The sequence below is a fragment of the Alosa pseudoharengus genome, unplaced genomic scaffold (genome assembly GCF_046254945.1).
Source record: "Alosa pseudoharengus isolate Yale_2024_CS ecotype anadromous, Long Island Sound unplaced genomic scaffold, YU_APseudo_1.1 YU_APseudo_1.1_scf_22, whole genome shotgun sequence".
NCBI lineage: Eukaryota > Metazoa > Chordata > Actinopteri > Clupeiformes > Clupeidae > Alosa > Alosa pseudoharengus.
In genome coordinates, this window is record NW_027468680.1 from 23,466,594 (window position 1) to 23,481,311 (window position 14,718).

At 43.6% G+C, this 14,718-nt stretch overlaps 2 protein-coding genes across 2 annotated transcripts; both read right to left on the reverse strand.

The window, feature by feature from the left end:
* Positions 1-809: 809 nt before the first annotated feature.
* gdf7 (growth differentiation factor 7) lies at positions 810-5,765 on the reverse strand. The gene is made up of 3 exons (XM_076299978.1): positions 5,438-5,765; positions 1,337-1,945; positions 810-1,249 (listed from the first exon to the last, which is right to left on the reverse strand). Exons 1-3 carry the CDS (start codon positions 5,763-5,765, stop codon positions 840-842), a joined length of 1,347 nt encoding a protein of 448 aa, XP_076156093.1. The 3' UTR covers positions 810-839.
* Positions 5,766-6,858: 1,093 nt separating this feature from the next.
* LOC143139378 (G-protein coupled receptor family C group 6 member A-like) lies at positions 6,859-12,029 on the reverse strand. Its single transcript, XM_076299979.1, has 6 exons — positions 11,758-12,029; positions 11,197-11,506; positions 9,995-10,822; positions 9,469-9,672; positions 9,120-9,231; positions 6,859-8,751 (listed from the first exon to the last, which is right to left on the reverse strand). Exons 1-6 carry the CDS (start codon positions 11,937-11,939, stop codon positions 7,823-7,825), a joined length of 2,565 nt encoding a protein of 854 aa, XP_076156094.1. The 5' UTR covers positions 11,940-12,029; the 3' UTR covers positions 6,859-7,822.
* Between the last annotated feature and the right edge of the window lie 2,689 nt (positions 12,030-14,718).

Below are 14,718 nucleotides of genomic sequence, written 5' to 3' on the forward strand. Positions count from 1 at the left end.
CATGCTCCACGATCGCGATGCATCATGGAGCTGTACTGCACACACTAGCATGGGGATAACGAATGCCGCTCAAATGCCACTAATGATTTTTTGAGCTTTGACCAACTCCAGACAGCTACATTTCTCATTTCCTTTTTATCTCAGCTCATTTCGAAGTTCACGGAGCAAAGTTCCTCCATTTACAAACTATATATGTTACAGTTGTTTGCCCTTGTTGAATGATGGTTATGTTCCAGATGGTTCAGCAATGTTCTGCCGCTGCCAAGAGACATTAGCACTCGATCACGCAGTTTACCTCTGACAGTATGCTTTGTAGCCATTAAGAACTCCAGACCTAACTCTCCTATGGACTTGTCCGTTATTTTTTCATTCAGTAAATTTGGTTGGGGGAGGCAGAAAAAAGTGGGGGAATGTTTGGGGCGGGGGGGGGGGGGGGGGGGGGGCTGTCTATGACCTTATGCCTGTTTCAAACACAATCAGAATGCCCAGTGACAAACTCTCAAATAAACACAGCAACACCCACACACAGACACACACGCAGACACACGCAGACACACCCACACACACACACACACACACACACACACACACACACACACACACACACACACACACACACACACACACAGACAGAGACAGACAGACACACACACGCGCGGATCCATACACCGCGCCCCGTCTCCACAGCATAGGCATGCCATGTGTCAAAAGTGTAAGGAGAGAGAGGGAGGAGAGAGAGAGGGGGAAGAGAGGAGGGCGAGGGAGGAGTGGAAAGGGACGGGGACAGTCTGAGTCCAGGGCTGGGCGTCCCCTCGTGTCTCAGCCCGCGTCCCTCAGCGCTACCTGCAGCCGCAGCTCTCCACCACCATGTCCTCGTACTGTTTGTAAACCACGTTGTTCCCCGAGTCGATGTAGAGGATGCTGATGGGGCTGAGCTTGGAGGGCACGCAGCAGCTGGGCGGCGTGGCGTCGGGGTCCATGGAGTTCATCAGCGTCTGGATGATGGCGTGGTTGGTGGGCTCCAGGTGCGAGCGCAGTGGGAAGTCGCACGCGCCCTCGCAGTGGTGCGCCTCGTAGTCCAGCGGCGCGATGATCCAGTCGTCCCAGCCCAGCTGCTTGAAGTTCACGTGCAGCGGCTTGCGGCTGCAGCGCGTGCGTCGGCGGCCGCCGCCGCCGCTGCCTCCTCCTCCTCCTCCTCCACCGCCTCGGCCACCACCACCTCCTCCTCCTCCACCGCCGACGCCCCCACCTCCTCCACCGCCTCCAGGCCCGGTGGCACCTCCTAACCCCCCACCCCCAACTCCACCGCCCCCCCCTCCCCCAGTCCCCCCCACACGGCTGGTCAGGGCAGTCCTCCGGCGTCTGCGCCTCCGGGGCCGACGGCCCTCCATGCCGGGGTCGAAGGGCAGCTCGGTGAGCAGACTGGCCCCCGACATGACCCTCATCTTCTCGCGGATCTCCCGGAACAGGTTCTCCTTGCGGCGGGTGCGCGTGAAGGCCACCAGCAGGGCCCTCTCCTGGGGCTCCCGTCCATGCCGCCCGTAGCCCAGGGCCCAGGGCGCGGTGGCCTCGTCCGTCGCGTCCGAAACCACCACCACGTCAAAGCACAGTGGGCTGACCGCGCCGTCACCACCGCCGCTGCTCCAGCGCGACTTCCGCTGCATCTTCAGACTGGCGGTGACGTCGAAGACATCCCACTGTGTCCCTGTGCCAGAGTCCAGAATGTCGATGGTCTGCGAGCTGATTGGCTGTCGATGGCCCTCCGGGTCGCTCGAGCAGAGGAAGAGCAGCACACGGTACAGGCTGCCTCCCCTGGACAGCACGCGCAGCAAGTCCGGCGGGGCCTTCCGCAAAACACGCAGCTCTGCCTCCACCAGGTCATCTGCTCTGGAGAGACTGGACAAGTCGAAGACGTAGCGCTGCCTGCTCTCAGTCGGGGGGTAGTCTGTGAACAGTCCAAAAAAAGAGAAAAGAAAGAGAAAATTGTGGAATGATCATTTAAGTGAAAGCAAAACAAAAGCGAGACGACAAGAGGAGAAAAATCAAAGGTGCAGAATGATAAGCCGCGCACAAACGAGTCGCCAGGGATCCTCCCAAACCAAAACAACGCACCAGGACTTTGTCTAAGTCTGCGTGCTTGCGAGAGACAATTCCCACAGTGACTCAGAGAGCATATCACACATTCTCCAGCCAGCACTATTTACAGTCTGCCGAAGGGGCTTTGTTGAAAATGCCATACACATGGCAAGCCCTCTCCACCCTCAATGAGAATAACATTTGGGGCCTGAATTGTTTCTCCAAATGCAAGCACTGGAGAGGAGTAAGAGAGAGAGTGAGAGTGAAAGAGAGAGAGAGAGAGTGAGAGAGAGAGAGGAGGTGGGGGGGGGACGCTTGGACACAGCCAGGTGGGGAGGACTTGGCTGACCCGTCGGTCGGCCTCTCAGCCTTTGGCAGTGTCTGCTAATTACGCTGATTGAGTGAGAAGAGGCTTTGGTGGGATGCTGGAAATCACTGGGGCCTCGGGGTCTGTTCCCTCCTGTACCTCTCACACACACACACACACACACACACACACACACACACACACACACACACACACACACACACACTCACACACACACTCCTCTTGTGCTCCCTAACCTCATGAAGCGGTTGTAAATCGTAAAGGAGTGGTGGGTGGCTGGGGGATTGTGAGCTTCTAAATTTGAGACATTTACAAGAAAGAGCTTGCCGATGAAGATGGATGCCTGCTACGTTTAATTGCGCGCTATTGCCATATGCGGCGTTCACTGAGCGCTTTGTCTTTGTCGCCGGTAATGAAAGTCAAAGTATGACAGGCTGTCGATGTTTTATACTTGTCCTCTCCCCTCACCTTTGTGCACACAGGTTCCCAGAAACTACTTTTTTTGTGTGTGTTGGTCCCACTTCTCCCCCTGCTCTACTGCAAGTCCCCTGGACAGCTGAAGTGATGCAGAGAGAAAGGTTGGCTAAGGCAGACCAGACCGACTGTCTCGGAGAAAAACAAATTTTGATGTTGACATCTTGACGTCCAACTCAAACAAGGCCCTTTTTCAACAAAAAAAAAAAAGAGCCACGCAACCTGAAACCCAAACCGCAGTTTTCATGCTTAAAACATGAAGGGAATCGCTTCAACACACGCAGGGAGATGGAGACCTATAGGCCAGATCGGGCTGTTGTGGAAGACAAGGGCTCACAAGAGAGAAAGAGAAACGGCGGAATCGAGTGGAACTGCTTCCAACCAGTTGCCACACAGGACGTGTGTACCTGCAGTCAGCCTGTAGCACTGACAGAGACATGACACGTGTAAAGAGGAGAGAGGAAACACACACACTGAGACAGGAAGATGACACATTGACAGCGGAGAGAGACTGAAACTCTGTATCTGTGTGTGTGTGTGTGTGTTTGTGAGAGAGGGGGGGGGGGGATTAATGGAATAGGAAAGAAATGACACTCAGATACTAGGTGAATATGTATCTATGAGACAGATATAGAGGGAGGGAGAGAGAGGAATGGAAAATCACTCAGGCAAAAGGGGGAGAGAGAGGAATAGAATAGAAGGGAAAGATAGTCCAGTACAAAGGTGAAGACAGAAAGAGAGAAAAACAGAAAAAAATGGAATGCTACTCGAGTAAAAGGTATTTTAGAGAGAGAGAGAGAGAGAGAGAGAGCATGCAGGGCAGTGTACCATCCAACTGGTTCTCATATCCGCTTGTCCACTAAACTGTGACATAACCAGCAAAAGTGCTCTTCGAAATGAGGTTTCGCTGCTCTGTTATTACTGTCATTTTCTGTCTGGATTCCTTTTTTATTTACCTAATGATAACAGATTGGATCAAGAGGGTCTGTCTGGTTTTAGATATGCTACCTTGCAGACTGATTGGCTTGCTTTGTTGGGGGGGGGGGGGTGTTGGAGTCTACGAAATATAGAAATACTTTGTTAGAAAGGCCTGAGGCCTACATTAGAGGAATACCAAAAGACTTTACTATCGTTTTTTATCCATAATAAAAAATATATTTCTTGTCTGCCCCTGTTGTTAGAAGACCTAAATACAAACGATATACTTGAGTCTTATTGATGGCTCCATAGCTCAACTAAACCATAGTGAACCCTTGTTACATTGTATTAGCAAGTCCACATTCATGCTTTATGCTACAGTAGCCTACATTAAACTCAATATTGTCTGTTATTACGCGGTTTCCAACTTCGACAGGTCCAAAAGACGGTTCGATATAGCCAATACAAAATTCAAGATTATTGTCATTGTACCGCTAAAGACAACAATGCAACAAAATTACGATTCTCACTAACTGAGATAGGCCTACCAAGAATGACCAGAGTAGCCAATAGGCCTATAGGCTACAGTTATTTTCTGTTATTGTAGAGGTGTCTATGATAGGCTGCATGCCACACAATCCCTCTCCTCACAATGACTTCAGTCCATGGTGAAGTTTGCATAAAACTCTATGAAGTCTGTTCGGTGAACTCGAAAGGGCTGACAAAGAGTATTTTGTTAAATACATACTCTACGTGACAATCTTTATTTGAGCATCGGTTTTAAATTACACTTTATGTTGCTCTGTCTTTATCAGCAACACCTGTGCGGGGCAAGGCACACTGTTTAGCTCTAGGTGCAAGGGACGTTTATTTATCACAGATGTTGGAAATTCGAGACATTTGACTTCACATTTCTTTAAAGGTAGGGTTTTAAGTAAATATCCAGGGCGTAAAATTTTTAAAGAAGTGTCACTGAAATTCTGCGAATTTTAACCATCAAACCCTAAAATAAGACGACCTTTCAGCACCCTGTAAACTAATGATGTCATGAAAATTAGAGATGCTGATATTTATACATAGGCCTAGGCTAAATATAACAAGCTACCTAAATAGATTTTTAAGGGAATATCTATTCTAGCAAGACAAATAATCTATTTTATTTAAAATCAGTTGCTGTCCAGAAAATGTTCCCCAACTAATATGAAAAAGTTTGTGGACGTTCTGGCAGAATGCTCCTAAATGAAGTTTGAATTCAACAAATTACTGAAAACTGATCACATTGTAGGCCTGTTAAAAGCAAATCGCTCATAAACACTAAGAAGAATATTGGAACAACTTATTTTAATGATCTACGATCCAGAGTAAAAAGGCATCAAATTAGTAAAAAAAAAAAGGCTACAGCCAATTATTGCTTAATGTTTTAAGCCTAATGTTTTCATATATAATTATATATTATTATTATTATTATTATTATTTTAGATAGCCTAATGAAAGTCCTACTTTTGTTCGCATTAATCCAGTATTAATTAAACGAGTAATAAAAAGAAATCATTCGCCAGTATTTTTGCGACAAAAATTAATAGCCACTGGATCGTTTTCATTTCACACAAACATTAACGGTCCATTTTCATTACTACATACCTTTTCCAATGTCCATGAAGCTGGTGACCGTGTTAGCGTGCCTCGTTGAACGGGAGACGTTGTTATTACCTCTCCTCTCCAGCTGAGACAGAGTCCTGTACAGTGATATCATATACGACGGTATGTGAACTGCAGTACCATTCCGCGGAGTCTCACTCCTGGGGATAGCACTCGATTGTCCTCGATTCTGCACATCCAGATGCGAGACAAGCCCGTGGTCATCCGCGGCGAAAGGGTACTTCAGTGACCCAAGGACCGCTGCGTAAAGACCATTCGCAAAGAGGAAGGAAACACAAAGAGACAGAGCAGCAGCCTTCGTAGGATTCATTTTCAGTGGTCTCTGGCCGAAATGGGAAAGTTGGAAGGGTTTGATGACTTTGGAAACTCCCCTTTGCTCTATAGATAATGTTAATATCATGGATCTGACTGACACTGAGTCAGTAAATTGCCTGTTGCACTGAATGCCATCGGCGCCCCCTCGCGACTGAGAAAAGACACATCAAATGAACAAGATCCTCAGCAAACTTCAGAACCTTCAATTAAGAAAGTCAAATATGATTTTGGAAAGGGTGGTTTGCAATTGTAATAGACATTTTAACATAACCAGCATGACCATGTCATCATCTGGTTCGAGACTTGGATGGGCTACATCCTATTTGTGTTATGAACTGATCTTGGAAGTTCTCAGACAAGGAATCTCAGACAAATGTATCAAAACCTTGTAGGCATATTAAGCCTACCACATGATCAGCAGCAGGTCAAATGAATTACGACTTACGACTGTCGGCCTCAAATAGACTAGACTATATGGCTAGGCTATATACAAACTAGATTTTATCCAGCATTTGTTATTGCTATTTCTTCTCTGGTTCCTGCTATTCCTGTTTTACTTGAGACTTAACGTGAACTTGAAAAGAGGTAGGCCTATAGGTGAGAATTAAAGTTACAATCGGGTTAGAATTAAAACAGGTCTAATGCATCTCGTATAATGATTGCATTTTCCTTTGACAGCAAGTCAAAGAAAAAAGAAGATTAATCAAGATTATTGGTTTTTGAAGGGGTGAGGTAATCAAGATAATTGATTGGTAATTGAATGTCAGCTTTTGAAGTTTCCATCACATCAATATATTTATGGGTATGGTTTGGCACTGTCGCCAGTTAATTAACATTTCATTATAATTACCGTTATCCCAGACTGTTAGCGTTATCACCACAGAAATATTGGTCATGTAACGCTCATAGTGTGCTGCGCCATCTAGTGGTAGACTAATAAATCTTTACAAAGCTGTCTGAGCAAGTTCCTCATTGCCCAACCCATAGGGAATATTACAGGTGAAACTGCATCATTGTCAGACTATTATAATCTTCGTAAATTACTTTTATTTATAAAAAATAAGGGAAAGAAATCTGAGGCAATCAGCCAGCATTTTGGCATTTCTATTTTGTGCAGTAGGTATCCTATGCATTTAAACAATGATGTAGGCTTGCTGATGTAGGCCTATAGGCCCCATTGTCTTGTAAGGTCTTTATTAAAGCTGGTCAATCGCTGATAACAAAAATGTGTTCTTTCTTTCTTTCTTTCTTACTTACTTTCTTGTACTTCTACTCATTTTCATAAAAAGAATAGCTCTGTGTTTATGATGTTGCAGTGGGAATATCCAAAAGGAGGAATGGCTTTTTTCAACTGCTTACACACTAAATCTTTGCTTGTCACACAATTTTCTAAACATGTCCTCAATACATCATAACCCCACATCAAATCTGCAAAACCACTAATTATCAGTGTTTGAATTTACTAAAAATATTTTGCAACACACCACACACAATTTTCCACCTAACACACAAAAATCTAACAGGAAGTACTTGATTTCGTTTTTTCAAACACAACCCATCAAAATGCCACACTAAATCACCAGTGCTTCACTCTCTCTCTTCACATGTGTAAACACTCACTACTTTGAACTCCATCCAATCATTCCCTTAGTATAGAACATAGACCTATGAATAGATATACTCTCTATATAGGTATAGACCCTTTCAATCTGCTCCTATAGGATTTCCAGTTCCAGTTAGTTAGAAATATTCAGAACCAATGCAGATACTTTGATAGGAAAATTACAATGACTTTAGCTTACAGTAATGTTGTACAAAAAGTAGACTTTATGTCTTGTCTTTTTTCTCTTTTTTTTTTATTATTTTGTTTGTCCCCATGTTACCATTAGCTCAATACATTTTTCTGTGCCTCCAGAAATGCCTTAGGAACGCTTAGCATTGTTTGTTTCTGCAGTTGAAAGGGTCTATAGGCCTATGAATACATACTGTACACGAACAATATGCTCTTATGCTCTCTTGTAGACTGTACATTGTAGACGGACTGACAGGACCTTAGGAGCTTAAAACCCTTATGCTCTTTTGGTTGTAATGGTTACGTATGTACTCTGCTATGGCACTCTCGTTGTTCAGGTCCTTCTTAAACAGCATGATGTAGCATTTTGGGCCAAAGTGGCAGATCAAGACACTGTATGTAGTCACCATGAGTGCACAAGCCTGAATGCCTTGCCTGTACTTGTTAAAAGAAGTCATGTAGAATGGCAGAAAAAGGATGCACATCACAAGATAGACCAGCATGCTAACAGCAACATATCGAGCATTCTTATACAGGTCTGGGAGTTGCCTTCCGTTGTAGGCAAATATGAAGCATACCACAGAAAGCAGGCAGACATACAAAAACATAGCTATGGACAGAAACATGGACCCTTTACAGCATGCAATTATGATTTGGGTTTCATGGTCATTCAATGTGATTTTGTTTGGGGGGTTAAGGATGAGCCACAGTGAGCACAGTAGCACCTGAACCCCGAAGCAAACACAAATGACCACAGCCGGCCTATTGAGGCTTTTCAGCGCGCTGGTCATTGTCACGCGGAAGCTGAAGCCCACGAAGACCTGGAGCAGGTTGGCCAGGATGCAGGAGATGCAGAGGGTGAACGCCAGGAGGAAGAGGGGCACCTGGATCATGCAGGTCACGTCCGAGGGCTCGCTGAGCCCCACGGCCACGCTGGCGAAGCAGACCAGTAGGGACAGCAGGGCCAGGAAGCATAGGTAGCCGCCGGCCGCCTTCACGATGGGGGTGCTCCTCTGCACGGTGAACAGCACACCCACTAGGACAGTGAGCACGGCACCCAGGCTGTCGAACACCACCAGGGCTATGACGAGGCCGTCCCCCCACGTGAGGAAGGTGATCTCCTTTTGCAGACAGCAGTCCTTCTTTGGAGATGCGTACTGGTCACTGGGGCAGGCCTGACATTCCGCTTCTGATTGGTTACACAGACCATATGAATATGGAATGTATGGATAATGTATATGTCAGTCAAATCATTGCTTGTTTACATAAACATACAGTACAAAGGCTTCTAGAATAAAAAAAGACCATGTGCAAAATGAAAAACCTAACTGAAGGTAAAAAGGGAAACCAAACTTAATGAAAAACTGTTGATATGGGATGACGCAAATTGAACTCTTCACACATTTACATGCAGTCAAATGCCAGCCAGACTAACCACCTTTCCTTCCAAAAAATAAAGTATGTTAAATAAACATATGAAACATATGGCAGCGATCCATATACACCTACGCCTACTGTTTGTCCAAGTGCACAGAACGCTTGGTGCCAAGTACTTACCACCCCCATTTGAGTAAAGCTTGTCTTTGCAGGGATGACATGTTTTGCAGCAGGAAGTATTTGACTGTTTTAGCTCGTAGCCTGGCTCACAGGATTTGGAGCAGTTTGTTTCCTAAAAGTATGCCAAATCAATTTTGTCATCGGTATTAGTATCTTTAACTTGTTTAATAATTGTTTAATAATTTAAATATTGGGTACATAATTTGACTATAACACATAGCAGTTAGCAGGATTTAAAATTTTTCGGGTAAGCTGAAGTGACTGCTAACTTGCATTACTTTTATAATTTGATATAGCATACATAGTGCAACAGTGATATACATTTATAATTTTAAAATAGCCAACATACTATGGAGTTGTCCATGGAGTGATTAGAGTGTAGCTTTATGGTTCCTGATGTGTCATACTCTCCAATGGAGCTGATGTTAACCTTTGAACCTTCAATGTTCCACTCAAGAATTTCTTGCCCAGTACTGGGGTCCCCATTCTCATCAAACCATATGTGAGTGTTTCCGTCCACTGTAGTGTTGACTTTCTTTATCTCTTGTAACAGCTAGAAGAAGACAAAATACAACAACAGTATCGGCATATATGCAAACATTAGGAGAGAATTATAAGCTGATAAAGTTGTGAATATGTATGACCATGAGTACTTCACGTTCATTTAAATCTTGGTCAGAACAGTCTCTTAAAACGAATGTGTTGAACATAAGACAACTTGTGTTGTTTTTTTTTTAACACATCTCTATGCCCAGATAGGGACAAAACAGTTTGTGTTATTTCTAACACATTGCTTTTGTCATACTGTGTAGATTTTTAAAACAAATGTGTTGAGAATAGCTAAACTTCAGGTTTTGATACAAAAGATGGCTTACCTCCCAGGCAGGAAAGGGTGTATTTCCTTTGCATCCATCTCTATTGTTGCATTCAAGAAGACTATTCAAGGCATGGGCTATTACATTCACAGCTAGATAAACACTATAGGATTCATCATGGTCAATACTATTTCGTAAGCAGTGCAACTGCAGACACTTCTGTCCAGAATCACTGGATTCGCACAATGAAGGACTATCTCTGTCGTCTTCCTCTAAAGCATGCGAACACATGGGATACCGTGACAGGTAGTTCAAGAGAAAACTGTCTCCTGTGCTTTTTCTCTTTTGGGATACCAGCTGGTGGACATACTTCTTAAAATCTGGGATTACATTTCTTTTGCTAATGAAACCAATGACTCTCCCAATCTGTGTGATGTTATTGAGTCCAGATATCTCTGTGGAGATGGACCAGGAATCACTGGCCAACCAGGTCCTGTGTACCCTACGCTTAACAGCCTCCTCTAAGATGGCCTTCACATTTCTCGTTTTGGTGAAAATCACAATAGCTTCAGTTGGATGGGTTTGTATATTCTTGAAGATCTTGTCCAGTTCTATCCTAGTGAGCGCCTCATTTTGAGTGAACTCAGCTGGTAAAACCTCCTTGAATGCGATGCAGGCTTTGATTTGAGTGAAGAGATCGATGAGAGTCTCAGAGCCATATTTGCCATATTCATCATCACTTCCAATGATACCTACTATGTCCCACTTTTGTTCTCTCACAAACTCAGCCATGGCCTTGGTCTGTTGTTTGTCACTCGGGACAGTGCGGAGAAAGGATGGGAACTTCAGTTTACTGCTTAGTAGCTCACTCGTCGAAGCATAGCTAATCTGAGAGAGGAACATGGTGTTATTTTTTTGTACTTCATTTTGATTAAGGTCTCTTCACATTAATTCAGTGTCAATTCCGTATAGTACTGTAAGTCTTTTTACACTTTTCATGTTGTGCTCAAATGAAATGGTTAAAGCCAAGGCATCAATTATATATCATTTTGGTCATTTGTACATTTTCTGATTCAAATTAAGCCAATCCAACATAGACTTGCTGCCATTATTTCCACTCACTCAGACAGACAAGATAGAGTCAATAACTGTGTTCCAATTCGCATACTTCTGTACTATGATACCTTGTGCCCTCATATTAGGTATTGTAGGTACAGAAGTATGTGAATTGGAACAGAGCCAATGTGATGTTGGTTGTGTACCTGTGCCACTTTGGGCAGCGCCAGCAAGCGGGCCACAGCAGCAGAGGTCTCAGAGTCTCTCTCTCCAATCACTACCTTGACCCCTTCTGCACCCGTGCCAGGGGTCTCTTCCAAGAGAGGACACATATTTTGGTTTCCATGGGACTGTTCAAGGAGTTTTAGCGTTCCTCTAATTGCTATAGATACATCCCCACAAGTGTCATATATTTTATAGCCAATGGACACATTTGGCAACAGATATTGTAACTCGTTGATCTTTTCGATGGCGTATATCATGGCTTGGGCACGGATTAACATGGTCACGTCAACGCTGCAGACAGAAAGAAATATTCACAGCATGATGTAAATGTTTTCTTTCAGGTGAGCAGTGGGGTTTTCCAAAGCTAGTAGACCACAAAAGATTCACTAACAAAACTGAACACCAAGTTCTGGCAACAATGACAGCTTTATGCAAAAATGTCACTTCAAACAAAACACTATCTACACATGCTAGTGCTTTTAATATACAGAAATAAAATACATGATTGTAATATAACCTATAAAATCAAAAGATATACTCACTCAGAACAATTTGTAATAGGGCCATGTGTTTCCTTTGAAGAAACTTGTTTGTGAATAGGGAAAAGACCGCCAATCATGACATCTCCTGGGTGAGACACCTCAGAGGTCTCTCCTCCAAGATGTAGGGACACAAACGGTCCACAGCAGCTCCACAGGCTCACAGCAAACCAAAAAAGACCCATATCTGTTATGTAGTTGACAGAAACTCAGTCATGTCATCCAAGCAGCACAACAGGCCTGCCTAATGTGCGTACCAGGGAAGAGATAGATAGATAGATATACTTTATTGATCCCTAGGGGAAATTCAAAGAGGTCACCCGACAGCATGTTCTTTGAAAGGAAAAAGGAAGTTTGCTATTTGCATAAACTGTCATGTCACCGTATTACATTTTACATAATGTAAGCATCCCTTTTTGAATAAAAGCTTCCTAGTTTCATCAGTGGGTTGAGGTAAAACAATAGTTTGAGTATCATGGGGAAAGGGAAAGGGAAAGATGATAATACTTAGATTGTTATTAAAATGTCAAATACAGTTTTAAGTAGAGTAAACACAGACTTACTATTTCCATGTTTGAATCATGAAAGACTCAACATTACACTGCAGAAACTGTTAGAATAACACAGATTTGTTTTTTTTAAAATGTGACTTTACTGTACATTTGCATTGATTCATATGGCGGATGTTTTATCATAACTTGCAGCAATAGAATAACATTTAAGCTACTACAGAGCTACAGCTATAGGAATTACCACTGCATTTGCCAATACTAGAGGATAGGAGTGCCTACATTTTAAGTACTAGTCAAAGTATGGTAGGAGAAGTAAGAGGGAAGGAGGTAGAGGAGGTTGTGAGAAGGAGAGGAGGTGTTCTTGGAAGAGTAGTGTCTTTAAGAGCTTTTCTTTATTGGCCCTATCCCAGGGGTGGGCAAACTTTTTGGCTCAAGGGCCACATTAGGTTTTGAAAATTGGCCGGCGGGCCACACAACCCCCCCCCCCCCCCCCACACCACACGCCTAAAAAAAAACATTTTGTTTTAAAATACTGCTAATTTGTTTTAATGTGTGCAAGCCTGCGTGTCTTAGTGGTCACATCCCTGATTTACTTTCAGCCAATGTTTTACCTTACTGCTAAATGTTGTCAGTTCTGTTTGTGTTTTTAGTTCTATCGGTAAGTCATTTCAAAAGCGGGTTCCTATTACTGAAAAACATGACTGGCCGAAAGAAGTTTTGCGCCCCTCTACTGTGCAGTTACCACCCACTGCTCCTCTTGTGGCCGCGCTCCTTGCTTTTGTTTTCATGACAAATGGACAAAGTATAGAGGGCGCCAGATTATTTGCGCATTTAAAAATTATTTTAAGAAAAGAAAACTTAATGAAATTATCAAAACTTAATAACTTATATTTTTGTAGAATTAAACAGTGATGTGATGTTATTGGTTTCTGGTCCATTATTTTCAGTGCCTGTTTATATAATGGTGTGACTGGTTTGATGGTTGTCTGGGAGGCTTGTCCCCATACGGTAATACAGTATGATAAGTGAGAGAGTATCATTGCATGAAAGAACAATAAAGCTGCCTTGACCGGGATGTGATGTCTTATCATTCTGAAGCAGTTCAGGTTTGTCCGGACAGTCTTGCAGAGTTTCTTAACATGTTTTTTGAAATTAAGTTGTGAGTCTAAAATAATACCTAAAAATTTAAATTCATCCACTTCCTCTATAGCCTCTTGGCCTATTTTAATGGTACATTTGGCTTTACCTCTTATAGAGAAGCACATTGAAACAGTCTTTTTAATGTTAAGCGTCAGGTGATTATCTTTGAGCCATTGACATACTCCCTACATTTCCTTGGTCAAGACCTCTGCTGCTGCACCTGGTGTTCTAGCTGGTGCATATAAGACTGTATCGTCAGCATACATTTGACAGTTTGCTGACTGACAGCATGTTGGTAGGTCGTTGATATACATACTAAACAGCAGAGGCCACAGGATGGATCCCTGTGGAACACCCATTGTCGACTGAAGTGGCATTGAGAGTCCTGTGTTTATTTTAACACGTTGCTCTCAATTGTCCAAGTATGAGGCAAACCAACCGATGGCATGTTCAGAGAAGTTGAAATTGGTGAGCTTGTTAAAGAGTATGCTGTGGTTCACTGTGTCAAAGGCCTTTTTGAGGTCTATAAACACAGCTCCCACAACATTACCCTTGTCCAACTTATTATGACCGCCGCGCAGCGAAGCGGCGGTCATATAGGTTTAGTCAGATTTTGTTTTTTTTTCGTTTTTTTTTCGCATGTCCAAATTTCCGTCAAGGATTCCCGGGACACTGTAAGACCGGGGTACACGAAACTGGGTGGGCATGTAACCCCACATGGATAGCATGGAACCTCCTTTTTTCGTTTTGATCTGTAGCCCCCCCGCTGGACTGGACCCCCCGAAAGGAGGGTAGGGCAGACACAGTTTTCTGTGAATATCTCGAGAACCGTAGGGTTTAGGAGGACCCATTCCATAACCACTCATTTCATGTATAGCGCCACCTAGTTAAACACAAAAAAGTAAAAATGAGGTGTTGTAATCACAGGTATCTTTGACCTAACATAGTCAAAACTGCACGAAATTGGAAGTGTAGGATCATTATGACACCCTCTGAATGCACGCCAAGTTTCGTGGAATTCCGTTCATGGGGGGCCACACAATAAATTAATTTATGTTACTATACACCAACTGGCCTGTAGGTGGCCGGAGACAGTTTTCTGTGAATATCTCGAGAACCGTAGGGCCATGGAGGTCCACCTTTTTTTTTTATGTTGGTCTTAAGGGGGCATGTCAACCTATCCCATTACCACTTATTTCATGTATAGCGCCACCTAGTAAAAAATTAAAAAGCAAAACATTAGGTGTTTTCATCACAATATCTCTGGCTGACATGGTCAAAACTGCACGAAATTGAAAGTGTAGGATCATTA